Below are 22,933 nucleotides of genomic sequence, written 5' to 3' on the forward strand. Positions count from 1 at the left end.
TTTATATAGCTTACTGTACGAAGCGCTATATTTTACAGTAAGTCTAATTGAAACTTACTGTATGTGGTACCTGTGTGATATGATTAGCCTGTTCTGATGATGTATCACCAAGAGTAGTTCAAGTGCAATTGGGTGATCATATTTTAAAAACAGCCCTTTAATAACGTGCAACATATTATTTATTTTGAGAAAATGCCATTTGATGCAAAATCTGGGTAACATCTTTGATCAATGTGCTTCCACTTGAAATAAGCTCACCCGACAAAAATAGATTAACAAGTAAACCCAAGTCTCCTAAATCTGGTTTAACATCTATCTCCCCCCTCTTTAATAGACGCAGAGGAAGACTAAAGAGTTTCCGTGTTTTTAAGTTTTCCATTCCAATTTCAATGACGTTCGTTAGATCTTATAGGTTTAACATCCAGCCGTCGGATCTCCGTGATTTTTTGGTGTCTGCACATCGGGTATACGGGTAATATATGTAAAATACAGGGGCTTACCTACAGTAAATCGAATTTTCATATATTTACAGAGATGTCATTTTCATAAAAAACAAGCTGAAAATTTTGAACCTTCTTATCTTCCAAACTATATACTGAATTTTTATAAATTTTATATCACCGGAAAGATGTCTAATTTTGCTACGCAAAAGGGATAAATAAGGGTGTTCAATTTTGAGTTTTCGAAACAAAAAATGACTTCGGTTTCTCTGAAGATTATGTTATAACATTTTGACGTTCAATGCACGTGCTCCCAACTTGTCAATATTAAATTGATTAATAATCTCTAAACCTTGTTCACAAACTGGATTTCAATAGAATTAGCATAATCTTCTTAGGTATGCAATTAAATTAAGATTGAGATATTTTCACCTAGATTTTCAATTGGTTTAACGATTAATCGCCGATTAATTCATCTATGTCTCGGCAAATTAAATCACAAAATATAAAGAAATAGGTGTTTAATAGGAATCTAACCTAGAGTTTTTAACTTGATAGTTTTGGTTTTGTTTAACGAAAAATAGAGATTAATGAAGAAATAGATAAAAATGGTAGTTGTCGTAATAAAAGTCAAATTTAACTTTTACAGGTGGTACATAGGAAAAATTAGAATTGAAAAGTAAATTGATTTTTAAAAATTGTGAAAGGGATGGGAAATAAGAAAAATGGAGATAAGAAATAGGTAAAACCAATAAAAATGTGCAGATTTTATTTATTTTTTCCTTTTATTTTAGCAGAAAATATGTAGATTTTTTTCCCTTTTATATATTAATTTGGAAAAAATAGTCCTAATATAACAGTTACTCGATTTTCAATTAATTTAGACTTTCATAAAATTCAAAACACGGTAAGTTACGTTTTCCTTTGAAGATTATATTTTTTAAACCAATCATGCGTTGTCAATTGTCCTCATCTAAATATTGTCACATCATGAATTCCAATTGAATTTAGTTTCCTTTTCTTAATCTTTTTCCTATGCTTTTTTAACCAATCATACATTGCCAAGTGTCCTCACCAAAACGTTCGTTTCAGAAAACTCAAAAAATACCTATTTCGACCAATAAAAAACGAAGATTTCCTCACCATTTAACGCGAAAGCTTTATTTGTCTAGGCCTTGAAATCTTTTGATAACGTGGTGTGACACTAATGGCTTATGTTGGTGACAAAACCCCGTAGGGTTAATTATTGGCTGTGACTTGATCAACCATACATGGGACACCTATGTGATAATCGGACCTTTTATGAGTCCTTACTAAAAAAACTTAATATTGTGATCCCTTCCGGTGCCTTTCATCTATTCTCAGTGCTCAAGTCAAGACTAAAGACGTTCATAGGTGGCGGTAGTCAAAAATTTGTAAAACAGATTACTGTAAATTGGAAGTCTAAGACAAAACTGAACCAAATTACACTCAATCACATGAAGTCCTGTCATGTGTAAGTGACAAAACTGAATCAAGACAAAAATTGACTGGAAGGGAAGGTCTAAGACAATCCCCATCGGAGAATATTATTCCTGGTATCTTCCGTAAACCGGCATTTGTTGAAAGCATATTTTGCAGCTATGTTTATTTTGGTCAACACACTGATCAGTTGTGACAGAATAATTTTTAGAACAAAAAAAGACCCTAATAATACTTAGCCACATATAGCCTTATCGTCTGTAGACCAAAATGAAGCAAGATACGTGAGAAGAGAGCAGCGTAGGAGCCATGCATATACCTATCGAAGGCACCTTCCCAGATATAGCTAGAATTATAAAATATCCAGTCGACTGGAAACTAACTAAGTCTTTCCGAACAAACAAAGCAAGATATCATTATAAAACACCCTTTCTACTTGATTAGTTAATCATCATAAGCCGAAAACCAAAACTCTTCTTCTTTCACCCAAAGAAAAAGAAATAAAAAAATCTCCTCTTCTTTAAAATGTCGCGAAAGGTAAAACTTTCACCTGTTAATTTACTAGTGCTAGCATTACTGTTGGTTTCATCTTACATCGATGTTCTTTCGGCGTTTGGCCATAGAAAACAACATTTACAAGTGGTAGAACAAGAAGTCGATGCTCTATTGAAATGGAAATCAAGCCTTGTGAACCGCACTTCTTCTCTCCTCTCAACATGGAAGATAAACTCCAGCGCGAGTACAACGAGTCCGTGCAGGTGGCAAGGAATCACTTGCAACAAAAAGGGAAGCATTGTTGAACTTAGTGTAACCGGTTTCGGTTTACAAGGTAAGCTCCAGAATTTCAACTTTTCATCTTTCTCAAACATCGTTAGTCTTGACTTGAGCGAGAACAAACTCTTTGGAACCATTCCCTCCCAAATTAGTGATCTTACAAAACTCACCCACCTTGATCTTTCCTTCAATAAACTTTCTGGAGATATTCCACCACAAATAGGTTCTCTCACAAGTCTACTATATTTAGGCCTTTCTGAAAATCAAATCAGTGGATCCATCCCTCAAGAAATTGGCAATTTATATCTTCTTACTAATATACTGTTGTACACAAATAATCTGACTGGTTCGATACCTACTTCAATATGTAGTTTGACCAACTTGGAACATTTATCAATTTTTGAAAATAACCTTTCTGACATCATACCTCGAGAAATTGGTGGGCTAAGATCTCTTACTGTCTTTTATATGTACAAAAACAATCTCATTGGTTCAATCCCTGCGTCTTTAACCAATTTGACGAGCTTGAACACTCTTAACCTACATGACAACCAACTTTCTGGCACAATTCCTCGAGATATCGGCAAGCTAAGTTCTCTTACAAGCTTAGATTTGGCATCAAACAATATCAATGGTTCACTCCCTACTTCAGTGTGCAATTTAACAAACTTGGCCCATTTATCAGTTTTTGAAAATAACCTTTCTGACATCATACCTCGAGAAATTGGTAGGCTTATGTCTCTTACAAGTTTTTATTTGTACAAAAACACACTTAATGGTTCAATCCCTGCTTCTTTAACCAATTTGTCTAGCCTAGAAACTCTTTTACTATTTGAAAACCAACTTTCTGGCACAATCCCTCAAGATATAGGAAGGCTAAACTCTCTTACGACCCTAGATTTCCGCACCAATAAACTCACTGGTTCAATCCCCGCATCAATAGACACTTTGAGAAATTTAACTCATTTATCTCTATTTCAAAATGAATTAACTGGTTCAATAGAATTAATCAACAATCTGACACAGTTGAAAGTAATTTATTTGAACGAGAACCATTTTTCTGGTTATTTACCTCAAAACCTTTGTCAAAGTGGAACACTTGAAGTATTTGTGGCACATGATAACCATTTCAGGGGTCCTATACCAAGAAGCCTTAGAAATTGCACTAGCCTTAGAAATCTGGGACTCCAAAAAAATGAACTGGTAGATAATATTACAGAGGCATTCCACGTGTATCCGCATCTACGTGGGTTTTTTGTTGGTGGCAACATGTTGTATGGTGAACTCTCAAAAGACTGGGGAAATTGCCAAATGCTGAGAGGCGTATCTTTCGCATGGAACAATATTACTGGTACAATACCATCTGAAATGGGAAAGTTGAAGAATTTAGGTGAACTTTTTCTTAGTTCAAATAATTTAGTTGGGGAAATTCCAGATGAGTTGCTGAAACTGTCCTCATTAATCGAATTAGATTTGAGTAATAACCAGCTTTTTGGTCCGTTGTCTTCGGCAATTGGAATGTTGTCCAACGTAAAATATCTCGATTTATCAACTAATAATCTCATCAAATCAATACCCAAACAACTAGGAGAGTGTTCAAATTTATTATATTTGAATTTGAGCTCAAACAATTTTAATGAAAGCATCCCACCTCAGATTGGTAACTTGGATTCGTTACAGATGTTCTTAGATCTTAGTTATAATGAGTTGAGTGGAGAAATACCATCAGATTTTGGTAAGTTAAGAAAACTAGAACATTTGAATTTATCGCACAACAAATTGTCCGGCTCGATTCCATCTTCATTTGATCAAATGCTTAGCCTGACCATTGTTGATGTTTCGTACAATGAACTGAGTGGTCCTCTTCCGAATATTAAGGCATTTACGGATGCTCCTGTTGATGCACTGAAGAACAACAACGGATTATGTGGTAATATCTCCAGAGGTTTAAAACCGTGTAATACCAATCCTACAATTGAAGTCGAAGAAGATGTTCAAGAGGATGCAAATGAGAGAATATTGTTTTACGGTGTTGTTTTTTTAGGGTTCGGAGTTGGATTTTGGGGTTTGTTCTTGGTTCTGCTTCTCAAAAAAGAGAAATGGTGGTTCGGATATTGGAGAATTATTGATTCCATTGTGATCACAATAATCAGTTGTATCCAGAAAAATTGATAGCAATAATGTAAAATCATCCTTGCTTTTTTTTCTTTTGGTTATAATTTGTTCTGGTATTAGTGACTTCTGTATTCTATTGGATTAATACATTAGTAGATGTACTTCTTAAAATGCACTGAGTTTTAAGTTCTTGTTCCTGGAGGAAATTATAAAAGAGACTCTAAGCTTGAATACAGCCTGGTGTGCCCTTACTAAATTTTTCTTCAGGAATGGTAGTTGGATTTTTGCAGTGCCACGCATTTTGATGTTTGGTGACCCCTGGCCTTAATACTGATCACTTTCCCATGCATTGTTCTTATGACTGAAGTTTTTCATTGCAAATCCCAGTGTTAACGCGTCTGTTCTTTTTTTTCTTCTTGTAGTTTTCAGCAATGTATAGAAAGATGGATGTTGTGGGTACACAAAGTTAGGTCCATAAGTGAAGGAAATAACTAGAGATAGTCAAGACTAGAGCTGTCAACGGGGCAAGCTAGGGTCAACCCGGCCCTAGCTTGACAAGCCATGGACAAGTTAGGGTCTAGTCCTAGTACTATTCATGTACAAGCCCAAAACCCCAACCCTAGCCCTAGACGGGTTGGCTGAAACGTATAAAAAACTCAGTGGGAAGAGGGATTCGAACTCATCCCATCTTGGTTCATATCTGAAAAGTAAAATCAATCTTCCAATTCGTGGTTGTTGATTGCTTTTGCTTGTTATTTTATATTTAATGGTATATTTATGTTGGTCCATGCTTTACAAAACGCTAAGAAATCACCCACTACTCTGTACCCCTAAATCAAATGAAATTTGGATTGGATTAAATCATTTAAGGAATATATGAACTTTGATTTCTAGCACAAAACCCTAAAATCATCCTAAAATTCATAACTTAGTAACTTAAATTTCATAAATTAGTAACTCACAGGAAATTGACGGGTTGGCGGGTAACCCACGAGTTGGCCCTAACCCGGCTTATTTTTACTAGGGTTAGATATGACAACCCTAACCCGGCTTGTTTAGACAACGGGCCAAGCCGAGCCGGGTTGAAACAAGCCAAGCTAGGTCTAACCCGCAAGCCGGGTTAGAAATTGACAGCTCTAGTCAAGACAACTCATATAAGTGTATTTATACTAATATAAGCAGGACATTAAAAACTGCCAACCATACAATTTTAGAGGAATGTCAGAGAATCGAACATTTCAGCAGTTACTACTTACTACTTGATGGTTCAGGGAATTACACCAACCAGTATATTCCAGAAAAAAAAAGAAAAAAAAAACTGAAAATATTTGTAAACACTCACAGGGCATTTCTAGAATCATCCAGATGTTTAGACATTGACATGCTGTTATTAAGCGTTTTAAGAGCTCGTCAAGAACTTAATCACACAATTTGCAGGTCTTGGAATCATAAGTAACAGCTTCTTCACATTTATTAGTTCCTCGTGATTTTTGGAGAGCGTGTGATCAGCTACAATGGTTACAGTCTCAAGAAATCCAACATACTTCAGAAAGAGTTTAATCGCATTTAGCTCCTTAGGTTCTCCAAGAAAACATCTGAATGTGATTGACTTGAAGTGTGGTGGCAAACATTTAGGATCAAGTGATGACCAACAACCATCATCCTCTTCTTCAGGGATGTGAATGCCCTATAAAAAGCAATGCAATGCAAAGCTCAGCAAAGTACCATACAACAAATAAGTAAAGTTGTGATGCCAGTTGACGATTTACAATCTGAATGAACAGTTTTTAGCAAATATGGTAACACTAATTTTCAAAGAGAGTGTATCAATGCTAACGCAAAAGAGATTCTTTTTATTATATTGGGAGTTAAGAGGTGAGTGACTTGCCAGAGCAAAGACAATAGATTTTAGATTAGGCAGGAGCTTGAGAAACTTGAAAAATCTTCTCACGATCAAAACAGAATCATAACCATAACCCGAGGGACAAAAGTTGGAACTGACTTCTAGATGGATCAAATTGTTAAATGCAGGCAATAGGAAGATATCCGCCTCACTTGCAACCTAATCATGAAGAAAAAAAAAGTATACCAGAGTATAAAAGTCAGAAATATCATACGCTCACTAGCGCGATACTTCAGACTAGCTACATTAATAAGATTTACAACAACAAAATCATTAAGAAAATTTTGAGTATTATATGGGCGTACCAGGAAGAGGGAAAAGACATTTTAAGAAGCTTTATATCAGAAAGCTTTTCAAAAAGCTTGATTAGGAAAGATGCTTTGTCACCGAAATCCCTCAGAACTTTCGACATATCAATATCTGCATCAATTAATGATTGAAAGCTGTTGATTACTAAGGGTGACAGTACACTTAGTCTGTAACTGATGGTCGACAAATTAGGTGCAGAAATCTTCAGTATTGATTTTATAAAATATGAACAGTCATGAATTCGCAACTTTTTCAGTGAAATACTTGCGATGCGTGAAACTGAAGGCTCCAAATCATGACAGTGTATCAGACTCAAGTCTTCGAGGATGGGACTGTTAGAAACAAGTTTTTCGATATTTATCCCATTCACACCCATATATCTTAGATGAAGTAACTTGAGCTTTGGAAAACATACCGTGTTTGGAACATCGAGTCTTACAAAACCCTCTAACTCTAATACTGTCAGTGAATCACAGGTAAAAAATGATAAAGGAAATAAGAAGGATGATGCTGCTAAAAGAAAAAGTTCTTCAACTTTGCGCTTTATAACAATATTAATCCATCCAGTTACTCGGTATTCATCAAAAGGGTCATCGAAGTCCCAATTGAGGCAGAATTTCTGAATTTTAGGCTTCTCATGATGATATAATACTGTCTCCAAAAATTCATGAACCGTTGCGTTCTCAAGTGTTTTTCTTCTTCGGTGGTACAATTGAGACCTCGCCACCAACGAAAATCAAGTAAGGGGATGGAGCTGGATAAATACTTCCATCTTTTGGATAAAATGCAGGTAGACATAATACATTGTATTGGAAGGAAAGAAAGAATATGATGAATAAGTGCATCAGATAAATTACTTATCTTATCCTCTCCCACACCCACATTGCTGGTGAGCAAAATTTTGCGTTTCTTCTTGTTTTTCAACACCATTATTCCAAACGATCTTTCCTAAGAAGGTAATTAAATGGGGTCAGCATAAAAGAAGATGACCACAAATCTTTTGCTTAAAATCCTAGCACAGAGAAGAACTATGCTACTCATCTGAATTTTAGGTATATATAGGCCCATCAAAATACCTTTACAAGAAGTAGTTTCCTAATCCTAGAATGAGACCTATTTTTAGAAGATTGCAAACATAGGTCAGTTTCCTGGTCTAGAAAGACTAATATTTAGAAGTAACTCTAACCTATAACATGTAGGCATAGAAGAAAAAGGGTACAGGGAAGAAATTACCTCGAAGGAAAAGGTTGTAATTCACTTTCGAACAAAGCAATAAAGATGAACGTTTCTATTGCAATCTTTTAGTACTTTTATTCTTCTCTATCTATTATATTGGGGTCTAGAAATTGATCATCATCTAATCAAACAAATGGCGAGCATGAACATGTAAATCAAACTAAACCAATTGGGGTCTAAGGCAGATATGGACAAACTACGTATCAACTACTAGGATTTGTAGTTGAAAATGAGTTTTAGGATTTTGACCTTATCATATAACTGTTATTAAAATTCAGACCCATTACAAGCCAAGAATCTTTCGAAACCTTATTGAAATAGCACAACAATGTAATGGCTTTCAGATGCTGCATTTTAACGAACACCTTATAAACACAACATAGATATGGATCATTTAACAAGCATAATAATAATAATAAACCCACCAAAAATTGAGTAATGGAATGAAAAATCCACCGTACCTGAAACCCCGGCCCAGTAATCAAAGTAGTCTAGGGAACAAAAAGGTGTAAAATGTGTCGGCCAGGCACACGAAGTCGTGTGCTTCACGTGTCATGTGTCGTGCTGGGCTCGGCCAACGATTTAAACATGTTGTGCCGTGCTGGCACATGTGTTATAAAAAATTTGAGATTACTTAATGGTATGCATTAAGTCGGACATTATCACGATATCTACATAGACAAAATATAATTTGAAATTATTTCAGAATTTATTTCAAGTAAAATTAACAAGTTTATTCAATAAAAAGAAATATTGCACCAAATATAAAATTGGATCATTGTCATGTGAATGAATGTTCTAGTCAAGTATGTATAGGTAATGACATTATAACAACAATATTTAAATATATTTTTCAAATATTTAGGTATTATATGTATTATTATAAAAATAAGCCAGCATAAAATGTCAAAAACTAGCTAGAATAATGACTCTTTTGTAAAATATACACAAAATGTCATGTATTATACCTCGTTATATTATATATTTGTGCATGTTATGACGTGCTTTCTTAATGTGTTGCGCTATGGTTGGCCACGTGCTTATCCATGCCGCGTGTTTTGCTGTGCTAATGTCCCAATTAGACTGACCCAACACAGCCGACGAAACTAACGTGTTGGGCCGTGGTGGGCTAAATCATGTGATGGCCTAAGCTGGGTTCCGATTTTAGCGTGTTGTGTTGGGCTGTGTTCGTGCTGGCACAACCCAATTTATACCTCTACTTGGATCCCATCCCATTCCGCCTTCCAAAAACCAAATTCATCCCTTACCCGTTACCATAAAAAATGGGGACGAGGACGGGTTTATCATGGGTTATCCATAATTTATGAAAAACTATGTCACAATCCAACAAGTTGCTATCAAACATATCACATTGAAGTCAAAAGTAGAACAAGAAATTATATCAAAATTACCAAGTGCAAAGCTTTTTGTTTTCTTCTCGATCTTGGTTATAATTTGATAAGATTTATTATACACGTGGGATAAAAAGAAAATATAGTTAATATTAGGGATGGCCATGGGATTGGTATGCCAATTCCATCACTAACCCGTTCGTTAAAAAGACACCAATACCCGCCCCGTTGTCCACATGAATTGGGGCAGCGGGTATGGGGAATACCCATATGAGACGGTTTCCCATGAATTACTCATAAAATTAATATATAATATAAAATTGAATATGTTTTAAACAATAACGTAAGAACCATGCATTAAAAAATCTTAAATTCGGAAATTCATCTTATAAGGAACTGAAAGAATGTACAAGTGAATATCATTTTTTTTACTTTTTCATTTCCCATTCACTCTTTCTCCACGCTAACAATTTATTATAACTTTTATAGGATGTGTCTGGTTACTACAAAGAAGTGAAAGTGGTAGATAAACAAGAACGATCAAATATATAATAAACATAAAAATTAGCTCGACTTGGTGACAGATGTATAAATCAAAATAAACATAATATAAATTCTTTCACAATGGTCTAAACCTATATAATATGAATGGGATAAGGCGGATATGGGGAGGGGACTTTGTATCCCGACCACGGCCCATTCCCATAACTTAGATTTCGGGTATTACTCATCCCGGTTTAAGTACGTAAAACCCTACTCAAACGAGGCGGGTACCCACGGGGTTAGATTTCGGTGGTGAAAATGGACATCCCTAGTTAACATCATAAGATCGATCATCATTGTTATAAAAAGTTACGAGTTTTGTCTCCATGACAGCTAGGGCTATCAGACGGACGTCATTCAACATGGACCCCAATCCAGCGTGGGAAAGTTTCGGATGCTTTTTTACATTGGACGACTAGGAAACCTCTACGGGGGAACTAAAAATTTTGTTTCAAAAGGAATTTTAAACAAAAAATTTTCTTACTAGACTTCCCCAATAAGTTCCTTCCTCTCACGCATAACCCTAATTTTTATTTTTCTACGATTTTTTTTTATTAGTAACGGCGAGCTTCATTGGAAAATCTTCAATTTTTCACTTTACTATGATATTTTTATTTTTTTCTAGCTCATTCGCACAAATAATTTCACAATTGGGATTTGATTCGTTACCGAGCAATGCTACATTCGCTGCATCTGGATTCGTACAAGTCATTCTATCATTGAGATTGCAAAAGGATCCCCACTCAGTCACGAAAATAATGAGATATTGATTCGCTTACCTAGCATTTTCGTTCCACACCATTATCATTATTTTGGTTGTTTGAATGTCATTAAGATTCTTTCATTAATTTTTTTAATTGTAATCTCTGCTATTTCAACCTGCTTATATTTAATTTATATGATGCAACATTTATCTTTCCCAATTTGATATATTTTTGTGTTCCTTACTACAACGACTTATCAAGAACTTTCTTGAGTGGCGGGCCTCAAAGAAATGGGATATTTGTATCGCCCCCAAAACTAGTAGCTGACTAATCCAAGAAATTAACTAAATAAAGAGGCACTAAGAATCTAAATCATTTACTTAAACATTCAAATAAGAAATCTGTTACAAAACTTAACCCAAAACTAGCCCCGCTCAGAAATTTATATATAAGAACCCATCTCCAATGATACTTAAACAATAGTCATTTTGTTTTCAAATATAATATGCAACATAATAAATATAGCCGAAGTCTATCAAACAAATTCAACTCCTCGAAGCTTTCGCTACGCAACTCTAATCTATCTCTGAGTCTGAAAATGGGAAAGGGTGAGCACAACATCCCTAGAAGGGGTTCCCAGCAGGAAATAACATTTAACTTTAAAGAAATCAAGAGCAATATTTGGAAAACAATTCATGTTTTCCCAAACATCAACAAGTGACCAAGTCACTTGAAATACACAAACATGTATATGGACAAACTCCTTCGTCAAACAATATATAATAATGATGTCGGGTTGTTCCACACCTAATAATATATTGATGCCGGGTTGTTCCACACCTAATATGCATAAAAGCTGAAAGTAAGTAGATATAAATGTGAAAGAGCGTATCCTATATACCTAAATGCACAAACGGACAATGCATGAGTTTGTTGAATATAAACTTTTACAAAAATAACAACAATGGTTTCAAAAGAGTTAAAAGTATTTCCACCTCTTTTGATGACAAGCCATGCCTACCTCGAGATCCACGATCCAGTGGTTCGTCCTTTGAATCGATCGTTGTTAATAGAGACTAACTGTTAATCACAGAAGAGCTTTAAGAATCTAGCCGAAACGGCTCACACAAGAATCATACAAGGCTCATACATGTCTATCTAATGGTTCTATGACTTTACACCTTTTTATTATCTATCTTTAACATAACTAAGAGTTTACTAATTCAATTAGGTTGGTTTTATAGTCCATTGTCTAAGTCTTCTGAATATCCATATCTTTGTAGAATAAGTATAAGGCTAATTCAGACCATAAGAGGTCCAAAGTACAAACAATCAAAATATGGAGACTATGTCTAAGCCCAAGTTCTCTAAACAGGCCCACTAACTAAGGTCCAGTCCATCTGAGTCCACTAACGGTCAAAGTACTAGTCAAGAGTCAATTAACAATCAACGGCTAAGTCTAGGTCAAAGGTCTAGTCCAGTCTAAAAGTCAAGGACTAAATCGGTCAACTGAGTCGAGAATGGTCCACTGAGTCAATTCGGATTAACTCAGTCAGATACAAAAACAGTCAGATAATCTGACTGAGATGACTAACAAACTAAAAATTCTACACATGCCAGAGCCATTGCGAGGCCAAAGAGCTCTAACTCTACACTCCTAACTGAAGTTCAACTTCAATTTAATAAAGCATTAATTCAATCATTCAAATAAACTTCAAAATTCAATTACAATTACAAACTATGCGTACCTGCAATTGCAGTAGTTATAAGATTTTCAACAATCATACTTCATATACTTCTCTGCAACATCACTACCAATTGTACTGCCATTTCACTACATTAACTTACTAATCTTGCAACAGAGAGTTCCATACAAAGATATCTCTACATTCATACTACCATTTCTTTTCCAGACTCAATTTGAACCTATATCAAATCATCTGTCTAAAACTTTACCACCACCATTATATGAACAAGTCTAACATCACACTCATTGATGCTCAACCAAACTCGGATCAACTCTTTTATTCAACCAAAACAATCCCAAACCCAAACTTAGCCTCCAGCCAACCTATAAACACTAACATCATTGCCACAAGAAGATAATAATTTACATCCAATTCTACACAGAACATCAACTAAATTACAATTACAGCTCCTCCAACATCTTCTACCTTTCATCATTTAACTCAACTCTTCCATGTAGTAACCATTAGGCACAATATCTGATTCATCTTAATTCTTCATCACATGCCCACTTCACTCTCAACAGCAACACAATCATATGCACATCTACAACACCAAAACCATCTTCTTTACCACCATTCCTATCACAGCAACATATCATCACTCTCTTATCTCTGTATCATACAGAACCATTACCATTTCAATCTTCATCTGCAATTCTTATTTCGGTTTACCACTGATACAACCGTCAACATACAAACAATTCCAACAACCTGAGAACTGAAACTTCAAACATATCTTAGCCACAACTATATTCTACACCGACTTCAGTATCAATTGAAACTCAACATAAATTCATCAACTAAAGCAACTCAATTTAAAATACCAATATTGAAGCAACTAAAATCTTACCTAAGTCTTAATTATACATATGATTCGACCCCAACCATTCAATTACTTATCAACCATTTCCAATTATTCCTCTTGAACATCACTTATCCTTTCCAAAACTGATTTCATAAAACCCTAATTCGTTTATCCCTCGATACCCATCTCAAATCAACACCATAGAATACTAATTTCATCTTCAACCGAATCTCGAAACCAGATTCAGAAACCCTAGCCCTCAGTTCATCTCCAAGGCAAGTTTAGAACTTCGATTGAACCTAAACCCATGATTCTTCACCCAACCACAACTCTAATTTCATCTCTTAAAAATTTAGAACCTAAATCAAATCTATAACCATAATACAGTTCATCTTTTCTTCATCTTCAAGCGCTAAATCAACTTCCAATACCTCCATCCTTACTCTCGTATCATCTACATACTACACTGACTAAGATCCACTCGACTAAAATCAAACTCAATCTTTGAACTAAGATTATCAGAAAGGAAAGAGGAACAAGAGGGAGGAGCAGAAGAAGAAAGAAGAAGAGAAAGAGTTTATCTTCTCGATACGGGAAGTCCCAGACTGTCTAATGGAAAAAAGATTATTTTTCCCTTCTCACTATTCCGATGATTCCTTTTTCAGATATCCGAATGACACGTTCGAGTATCCTATTTCGCATAACTTTTCGATATCTGTTCGACGGTACTAGTTTCGTATCTAGGTCATTGTTAGATTAATTCCTATTAATTAACATTCGTGCTAAACTAATTGAGTTATTATCGACTAATACACGTCTCTTGACTAGTCTAATAGCGTTGACGAGCTTGAGGGTCTTTACAATATTCTTCAAACTAGATAGACTTAACATCAATAAGAAGTTGTACTGAAATACTAACTACCAATACTAACTACCATTTGAGAGTATCATTTTACTTTATTTTTTCGAAAAAAGAAAGACCTAATTTATAAAAAATAACTATATAATGACGTCATTTTTTTTTAATCTTTTCATTTTGACTATCACCAATGAACAAAAAAAGAAGAAAAAACGAGGAAAAGACAAACAAAGACAAGCTAAGAGCATATGGGCAATCCTAGTTAGTAAATTTGCGAATTATACCTGTATCATTTACAAATCCGTCTGTGTCGTCCGAACCCGACCATAATTACCAAGCTATACGGTCCACGTGTAATACTTTGCCATGTCATCACTAAATCACCATTTATTATCACATTTTACTTTTAAAATCTTATGCATACACTAAGTTAAGCCCTATACCAACCGTGTACATGTTATTTGTTGATTATACTCTTGATAATATATGTGTAGTTCATTTAAATCGTAAAATCCTAATACTAAGGTGAGAGTATGTTAACAATGATTTTTTCACAAGCTAATAAGTCCCACACTCGTATCTCTAAAACATATTATACACGCGTAGATATGCTATTCCGAATTATGCCCGAATCACGAGTCATTCACCAAATAGTAGACCGGATTTACACTATACCAAACAATTAAAACTTTTTACCTCTCTCGTCACGAACTTTCCCGGAACCCGAACTGCTAATTAGGTGGGAGATGTCTAAATTAATGTCATTATAGTTGGTATTTTACTATCTTTGCATCAATTATTGCTTTGGTGGCATTATTTGTAGGTTTTCTATTCATGTGATGGGTCTGACGTAAAGACTCACAACTCACAAGGGAGTTACGAAACACGCCGGCCTTGCACACATTTTGTAATCAAGGAGTGTTATCAACCCTAACCCTCCATTTTCCTATAGGTTTGAATTTATCTTTTAACACAAGTGATTAGGATATCATGCGGAAGTGTATACGTGTGTAAACCAAAATTAGTGTACACTCTACTACGGTTTTTGCCTTTGTACGTACAGTGTACACGAATCATAATGCTAGGCTACAGAAGTTGTCCAAATAGTATAGGACAGAACTAAAGGGTGAATAATGATACAACTAAAGCACAACAAAGGTAGAAGCCAAAGAAGCCCTATCCACCTTATCTTCCGAATGGTACGTGGCAACCCCCTCTTCATCCTTGTATCCCTCGGTTGATTGAAACTGAGAGAAGGTTCGTCTTTGTTCTTTTTTCTTTGTTTCTTTCCTATTTACTTCAACATGGCTATGGTTTTGACGAACACAGCTCTAGTAGTTCTAGATATGCAGGTTTTCGATCCTCCTTATAGTTTATAGATTTTCCTTCAATTTTAAATTTGGGTAATATGGTATCTAGCTGAATTGTCTATGTGATCTTTTTCAGAAATATTTTGTTGGCCCAGGAAGTCAAGCTTTTGGTCAAGCTATTGTTCCTTCAGTAATAGAAGCAGTAGATATTGCACGAAAGCGCGGTGTTCTTGTAGTTTGGGTATTACTTTTTATCAAATGTAACTAGCGGGAGTAGCTCGTTGCTGTGTTTGTTCTCCACTTTTGTACAATCTTCTTATTTTTCATTAAAAATTAAATCAGGTTGTTCGGGAACATGACCGTCTGGGACGAGATATAGAATGCTTTCGTAGACACATGTATGGTGACAACAAGATTGGCCCAGTTGCTAAGGGAAGCAAGGGGGCAGAATTAGTGGACGGCCTTGTGATTACCGGAGATGATTATAAGTTAGTGAAGACACGGTTTAGTGCCTTTTTCGCAACAAACCTGGATTCATTTCTACGTAGTTCTTGCATGGAGAAATTAGTTGTTGTAGGTAAGTTATCCGAAAGCTTTAATGTTATCTGTTTATCATGGAATTTCGTTTCAGAGCTGAAATATTTTGGCTGTTTAGGTGTTCAAACCCCAAATTGTATCAGGCAGACTGTTTTTGATGCGGTATCATTAGATTATAAATCAGTTGCGGTCATTACCGATGCCACAGCTGCTTCTACACCTGAAGTACATGAGGGTATGTTTTTGTAATAAGATGAACTTAAATTAAGCAAGAAAGTTACAATTTTAATTCCCTAATCTGTTACTGATTAAACACTTTCTCACGCACTTGATTTCTTAATAATGCACTAGCCAATTTGTTCGACATGAAGCAAATCGGTATAGACACACCAACACTGCAGGAATGGTGCGAATCCGATGCATGAGATGGAGTTGAAATGCGCTTAATGCAAACAAGATTTGTACTTGGTGAAATTTATTATACAGCGACCGAAGGAAGGTTTTTTCTGGCAATGGCATTATGGGGATTCTTTATTTCGGTCTTTGTAAGCTTATTTTTTGTTTTTTTGGGTTGTCAAATTCCCCCTTGCTTCCCTTTTCTTTTTTGTTCCCGCTTGTATTCATTGGATTGAGGTACCCCTCTTAAGTACCTCTTGTTTCAATGAATTGTCTTTGTCGAGGAAAAAAAAATGTTTTTTCCGGCAAGATGAATAGTAGTGTTGCTAATGTACTCAACTGCGTCGATTAAATCAGCAAGATTAGCTGGTTCAGTTGTACTGTTTTAGATGATTGCTGGCCTGAGATTCTGCTATGTTCCCCTGCCGGAAGCAATAATTTCGATGAGACTAGAGAGTGTGGGTTGTTTCTATTCAGTTGGTTTAGGTCTTGCACAATTGCACGGATGTAGTAAAAGGTGGGATCTCTACAGGTCTAGAGCAGTTAGGCAATTGCTTTAATAATCAACCAACTATCATGTAGCGTCTTCTTTGTTCATTGCTTCATAGCTAGACCGACCAACCTAGAGCAAGCAAAATAATGATCGCTTCATAGCTAGACCGACCTCCTTAGAATAAGCAAAATAACCATCACTTTAGAGTTAGACCAACCATATTTGAGCAAGTGAAACGCCGATCGTTTCATAGATAGACCAACCTATGGCTTCTTAGCTAGACCAAGTACCCTTTGAGCAATTAAAATATATTCTGATTGCTTCATAGCTAGACCAAGCAACCAACCAAAATTTTGTGCTCCTGGTTTAGAAAATCCGAAAATTAATTACAATTTAAAAATTAATACTGGAGGTAATTACTAATTAAGATTTTATAATTATAATTATCCACTTCCAATTATAAAAACCATTCCTTAGTTACACATGGTATGTAGTTCAGTATCCCCACCCAAGCATACAGGTCCAAACAAAAAAAGGAGCCAGTGAAGGCAATGGACATATATGTTCACCAAAATAAAACTGCACATTCAACATTCAGCCTGTTCATCCTCCCCAGACAATTCATTCTCTTGATTATCATCAGCACATCCATCTACTGGCAAATGATCATTGTCCCCAACATAATTGTTCTCATCTTCTTGCAAATCATCATCGTCCCTAGCATAGTTGTTCTCATCTTCTTGCACATCAACCTCCATGGCAGAAAAATCAATCCATTGATCAATATGAGCCTGCACCAGACAAGTTAACAAAATGAGAAGAATGAAACAATTGGAAAATTTCACCAATTATAGTACAACCCTGAAAGAGAAAATAATAAAATATAGCCTTTAAGAAAATAATAATGGCTTGCCGAATCAACATCCTAATAGCACCTGGTCCTAATGGACAAAACACCTACTAAAATAATATCAGAGAATCTAATAACCTAAAATTAGGGATTTGCTGCAAGAAAAAATATATACAAATTTGTTTGACATTTTTACCATTGTTTTAGAAATATTGAACAACGATTAATCTAAAATTTAACAAATGGCAATCACTATATACGAGACACAAGAAAAACGTATGAAATGATGATTTGCCACTTGCAGTCAACAAATCAAACCATTGTACAAACCATACAACTACTTACCATGTCAAGGGCTGAAAAAACTAAGAGTTGACTGTTTTCGGTTAAAGAAGCAACTGCAACAGAGGAAACGATACTATAAGGCGCTAATCATTTTAAGAAAGAAACTTCCTAAGAAAGAAATGATTAGCGCTAATCATTTTATGTTTAACTTGTGTTCTAAGGCGCTAATAATTTTACTTGTGTACTATATAGGTTCATAAAACTGCCTAAGAAAGAAACCCTCCACTACCTCTCTATCCCCTCTCAACAGTAAAACATAACCTTCTTCACATTCCCCTTCAAAGCAGAGAGGGGTCTAACAGCTGCACCAGCACCTGCACCAGGAGCCCTAGGACCACCACGGGCAACAGCTCCACCACCACGACCAGAAGCACCACTTGCCATAGATGCACTATTAGATGTCTCAGGTTCCATGTAAAAACGAGCACGGAACGCAGAAAGATGGGAATAATAGGCCGGTGGGACTATTAAAAAGTATGGAAAAAGCACAATTTCAGTACAATTTGTAATTGTGGAAACTTTTGCTCTGCTACTACAGAGATAAACTCACACTGGATGATAAAAGTATGAAAAAACAACATTTAAAGTTTAGCAAACTAACCAATTGAAACGGATCGAGTGCATCTCGCATAGATGCAAAAAAATAAACATAATAGAGAAGATCGGGCAGGTAGATACTAATAATACTAAGCAGTGACTGAACATTAAAGAAAAGACATCGCTTACGTGTAGCAGAGATTATTTGTGAGGGACTGGAGCCCATTGGTAGTAAACTTTTTCTCATCCCATAACACGTGATAGTGAGCAGGACGACTTGTGCCCTGCATTGATTTATCCCATATCACAAATTTCATGAATCCTTCGCAACAAAGGCACCATCCTCATACAAACACATACAAAAACTTCATTCGAGTAACCCAAGTGTAAACAAAGAAAAACATCTATACCTGAATACCAGCATGACTGCAGAGGTAAAAGTCAAACTCAGTATGATGTCAAATCTTGGAATCTACCATAGTTCCTGCAAAACAACAATTCTGTTAAATCTTTCCAGGATTTACACCCATCATATTTAGTCAGCCACAACAAAAGAAGATCCATGTTATTTTACCTGGTAATATGTTTCCACTCCTGTCAATTGTTTGACGACCGTTATAGTTATTTGCAAACAACCTTGTGTGTTGACGTTTTTGGACCACAACAAATGTAACAGGTGGCTGGTAGTTTGGCTCCAAAGAAGCAGATGCCTATGTGAAGAGAAAGTGACCAGTCAGCTTGACTTCAACAAAACATATTTTGTATAACCCCAAGGAGCACAGGTTAAAGAACTTAAGAATTCAGATATAACTATCTGCAAGAGGACTGCCTACTATTCAAGCCTACAACTGCTTAGCTATTCAAAGTAAATAAAGTTCTGCTCCTACTCCTATATTTTGAGAAGTTAGAAACTTAGAATACGAGTACGTGATTTGATTCAGAACCAGAAGAACATGTAAATCCGATGATCCCAGAGTACTCTCCAACAATAAGTGCCTTGAAGGCATTTTTGTTTGAATTTCCAGCGTGCAATACCTACAGAGTCGATAGAATAACAAATAAACAAAGAAGTTAAACAAAATATTGAAAATGACGATAAGGCATTCAACATTAAACCATCCACCAACTTAACAGGATACAATTTCAGTTATTCTCTACTGGAAATCTCAATCTTCAAAACTAATCTTCTCTACTGTGTAATACATGCCTAAAGTTTCATGTATATAAGTCAATAAGAAAAACCTGAAAGATAATGAATCTAGACAGAGCAGTTGAACTTGAATATGAATATTAAGTTCAAGTTTGATTTAGATAATGCAGTCAAAAGTAACTATGATATATTCTTGGAATCTTGACAACAATATCAGCGGCCAGTGCAATAAGTCACAAACTCAGTTAAAAATTAAACCATTTTAATCAAGGAAGTGGGGAATAAGTTCAATTGATTCATCTAATCAACAGTAACAAAAAGACACATAACTCTCAAAAGCAGTCGAGAGACAAAATATGCATAGTTATAAAAAGAGAACGAAATCTTAGAAAGAAGTAACTGGCAGGCAATATTTTTAGGAAACTGTGCTAGGAACAAGTACCTCCATATGCAACAATGTCCACTTCTAGAGAAGCCTGCAAGCTCAAATATGGATGTTTCTCAATCAAAATCACTTCGGCTCAACAACCAACATAAAAAGAAGAGAAAAGGAAAAACGGCGAAAGAATTGAGACAACCAACATCATAAAACTGTACATAAACTGAAACTAGCAAAATCACAAATTTTTGTAAAGAAATTGGGGCCTATCGCCTACGGAACAGACTTCCAAGTCAAAATTATGGGATCTTGAAAATCCTCAACTTTAATAGATTACACACAGTACAGACACCTGCAATCATCCACCAACAGCTCCATTCTAGCACCACCAGAGTTCCATTTGACCTTGAATGAACCCTAGGCTAGCAAACTCCATCTATGTAATTTGTCTCAAATTCATTACCAGCACCTAACTTTCACAAATATTTTTTTTACCAGTTTAGCACATAACTTTCAGCAATACCAGACCAACAGTTCATCCAGTACAATCACCACCACAAGTACCTTCTTGTTCAAAGCTTCACTGCAACACTATCAAACCCTTAAATCTTCAATTCATCTCAAATTCACCTCAAACCCTTGTTTCTTGAAATCTTGCAGACATCAATTCCCTACTTCCATTACAGATTCATCTTCTATAACATCAACGAGATCTGCTTCTTTCTCGGTTCAATCACTAATTCAAGGAAAAACCACTTCATAGATCCATCACAGCAACCACAAATTCCTTCTTGAATTCGAGCATCAGTTCTTCCCTCTTTTCTCGATCAGTAGCAGCACAAACATTATCGGAATATGAAATAGAGATCTTTTTAGATCAAGAGAGGTAGTGAATTATCTAAGTGTATCTGTTAGAGGTGGTGTTAATACGAGTACGTGATTTGATTCAGAACCAGAAGAACATGTAAATCCAATGATATAAATTAGGGTTTTGGGGATGAGTTCAAGATGAAGTAAAATAGAGAAATCATTGATTAAATTAAGGATTTCCACTTGAACTAAAGCTAGGGTTTGTGAGGATTCAGTATGAAATCAAAAAGAGAATCAGGGATTTGGGAAATCAGGGAATTGAGTTGGGTTTTTTTATCCGAGGGACGCGCAACTTGAGTTAGGGTTTTTTTTTCTGAGTGAGGGGAAGATGAGAGACGAGAGAAAAGTGAGTGAATGAAGATAAGTGAGAGTGAGAAAACATCGTTTTATCTAAAAGAATTTGAACGGATAAGATGTGGTAGGATGGGGTCATACGGATTATGTAAATATCTGGACGGTATAGATTTAAGTTAAGAGTGTCATACGGATCAAGACAAGTGTGCTTTCTTTGTGCTTTCTATTTTTGTTAATACGAACTCATGTTTTCGGTTTAATTATCAACCTTTGACATGAATAAAATCCAAAAAAAATATTAATAAGTTTAGGACATTGTTATCGAAATTATGATATAAAAAAATCCAAAAAATGTATAAGAATGAATCGGGAAAATGAAAAGTGAATTCGATAATTGGTGTGTTTCTTTGTGTTTTTGTGCTTTTTCTTTGTGCTTCCGGTTTGAATTTCGACTAGTTGCGTAGGTCATGAAGTAATTTTGACAAGTCATACAGGTCATGAAGTAGATTTAGTTCACATTGGTAAACTCTGGTTATAAGATTACTAGAGATGGACCACGAAATTCATGATGGTTCTGACTTCAAACTTAGCTGGATACATCATAAAAATCGATAAATATGAAGCTCAGTGTTGATTCGAACTTCAAATGTGGTATAACAACATACAAACTATGAGCCAAGAAGCTCCCGGAGGGTTCTGACTTCAAACTTAGCATGATACATCGTCCAAATTGATAAAGCTCAGTGTTGATTCAAACTTAAAATGTGGTATAACGACATACAAATCATGAACTTAGAAACTTAAAATGTGGTATAACAACATACAAATAATGAACTTATAACGACATACTAATCTGACCAATATGAAGCGAAAATGTATAATCTACCGATATTAACTCAAAAAGAAAGCTCATATGGATTGCCACATTATCCAATGACCACAAGTTGGTTTTGAATAAGGAAACTTTTTAGGCGGAAAAAATCAATTGTTTTGAATTAAAGGTCCTTTTTCCGTGGCAAAATTTCCCACTACTTTCTGTGAAGAAACTTAGAGCCACGAGGTTTGCTTCTTTGCTTATCCTTTTTTGGTCAAACAAATACTCGATAGGTGTCTAGTTGACTGCTCATCCTTTACGTGTTTGCTTAAAAAGAGTGTTTACTGTTTACTGAACTGGGGCCAAATGTGACAATAGTGCAAACTGCAAAGTAACAACTAACAATGTTTCTAGGAGATCATTGAGATGATATCCTTAGAGCATCCACAATGAACGACCATTACCAAAATTTTGGTTCGCAAATGAATTACAGTGAGCCGGAATAAAGATTAAATTTTAGACTAAAACTAAATATCATACCAAATATGGTACGGCAAAACCATATTTGGTCGCACGAAAGTTTAAAGTACGTTCGATATCAGACGTACATATAAACTATGTTTGATATGAGGCGTAGGTATAGGTCTTGTGCCATAAGTAGACGGATATTTAACTTATGTTTGCTTGAGGCGACAGTATAAAGTGCGCT

General features: G+C 35.5%; 2 protein-coding genes and 1 pseudogene across 2 annotated transcripts; 2 read left to right on the plus strand and 1 right to left on the minus strand.

The window, feature by feature from the left end:
* Positions 1-2,426: 2,426 nt before the first annotated feature.
* LOC113292587 (probable leucine-rich repeat receptor-like protein kinase At1g35710) lies at positions 2,427-4,847 on the plus strand. Its single transcript, XM_026541471.1, has one exon. It carries the CDS (start codon positions 2,427-2,429, stop codon positions 4,845-4,847), a length of 2,421 nt encoding a protein of 806 aa, XP_026397256.1.
* A 10,706-nt stretch (positions 4,848-15,553) lies between these two features.
* Positions 15,554-16,521, plus strand: LOC113292592 (probable inactive nicotinamidase At3g16190). The gene is made up of 5 exons (XM_026541475.1): positions 15,554-15,601; positions 15,696-15,800; positions 15,902-16,136; positions 16,215-16,331; positions 16,448-16,521. The coding sequence occupies exons 1-5, from the start codon at positions 15,554-15,556 to the stop codon at positions 16,519-16,521; spliced, it is 579 nt and encodes a 192-aa protein (XP_026397260.1).
* Positions 16,522-18,347: 1,826 nt separating this feature from the next.
* Positions 18,348-21,432, minus strand: LOC113300462 (annotated as a pseudogene).
* Between the last annotated feature and the right edge of the window lie 1,501 nt (positions 21,433-22,933).

The sequence above is a fragment of the Papaver somniferum genome, chromosome 7, assembly GCF_003573695.1.
Source record: "Papaver somniferum cultivar HN1 chromosome 7, ASM357369v1, whole genome shotgun sequence".
NCBI classification, from domain to species: domain Eukaryota; kingdom Viridiplantae; phylum Streptophyta; class Magnoliopsida; order Ranunculales; family Papaveraceae; genus Papaver; species Papaver somniferum.

Coding starts and splice junctions, on each gene's coding strand:
- LOC113292587 (XM_026541471.1), top strand. CDS start 2,427: ATGTCGCGAAAGGTAAAACTTTCACCTGTTAATTTACTAGTGCTAGCA.
- LOC113292592 (XM_026541475.1), top strand. CDS start 15,554: ATGGCTATGGTTTTGACGAACACAGCTCTAGTAGTTCTAGATATGCAG. Junction 15,602..15,695: donor TAGTAGTTCTAGATATGCAG/GTTTTCGATCCT, acceptor GATCTTTTTCAG/AAATATTTTGTTGGCCCAGG. Junction 16,137..16,214: donor GGAGAAATTAGTTGTTGTAG/GTAAGTTATCCG, acceptor TTGGCTGTTTAG/GTGTTCAAACCCCAAATTGT.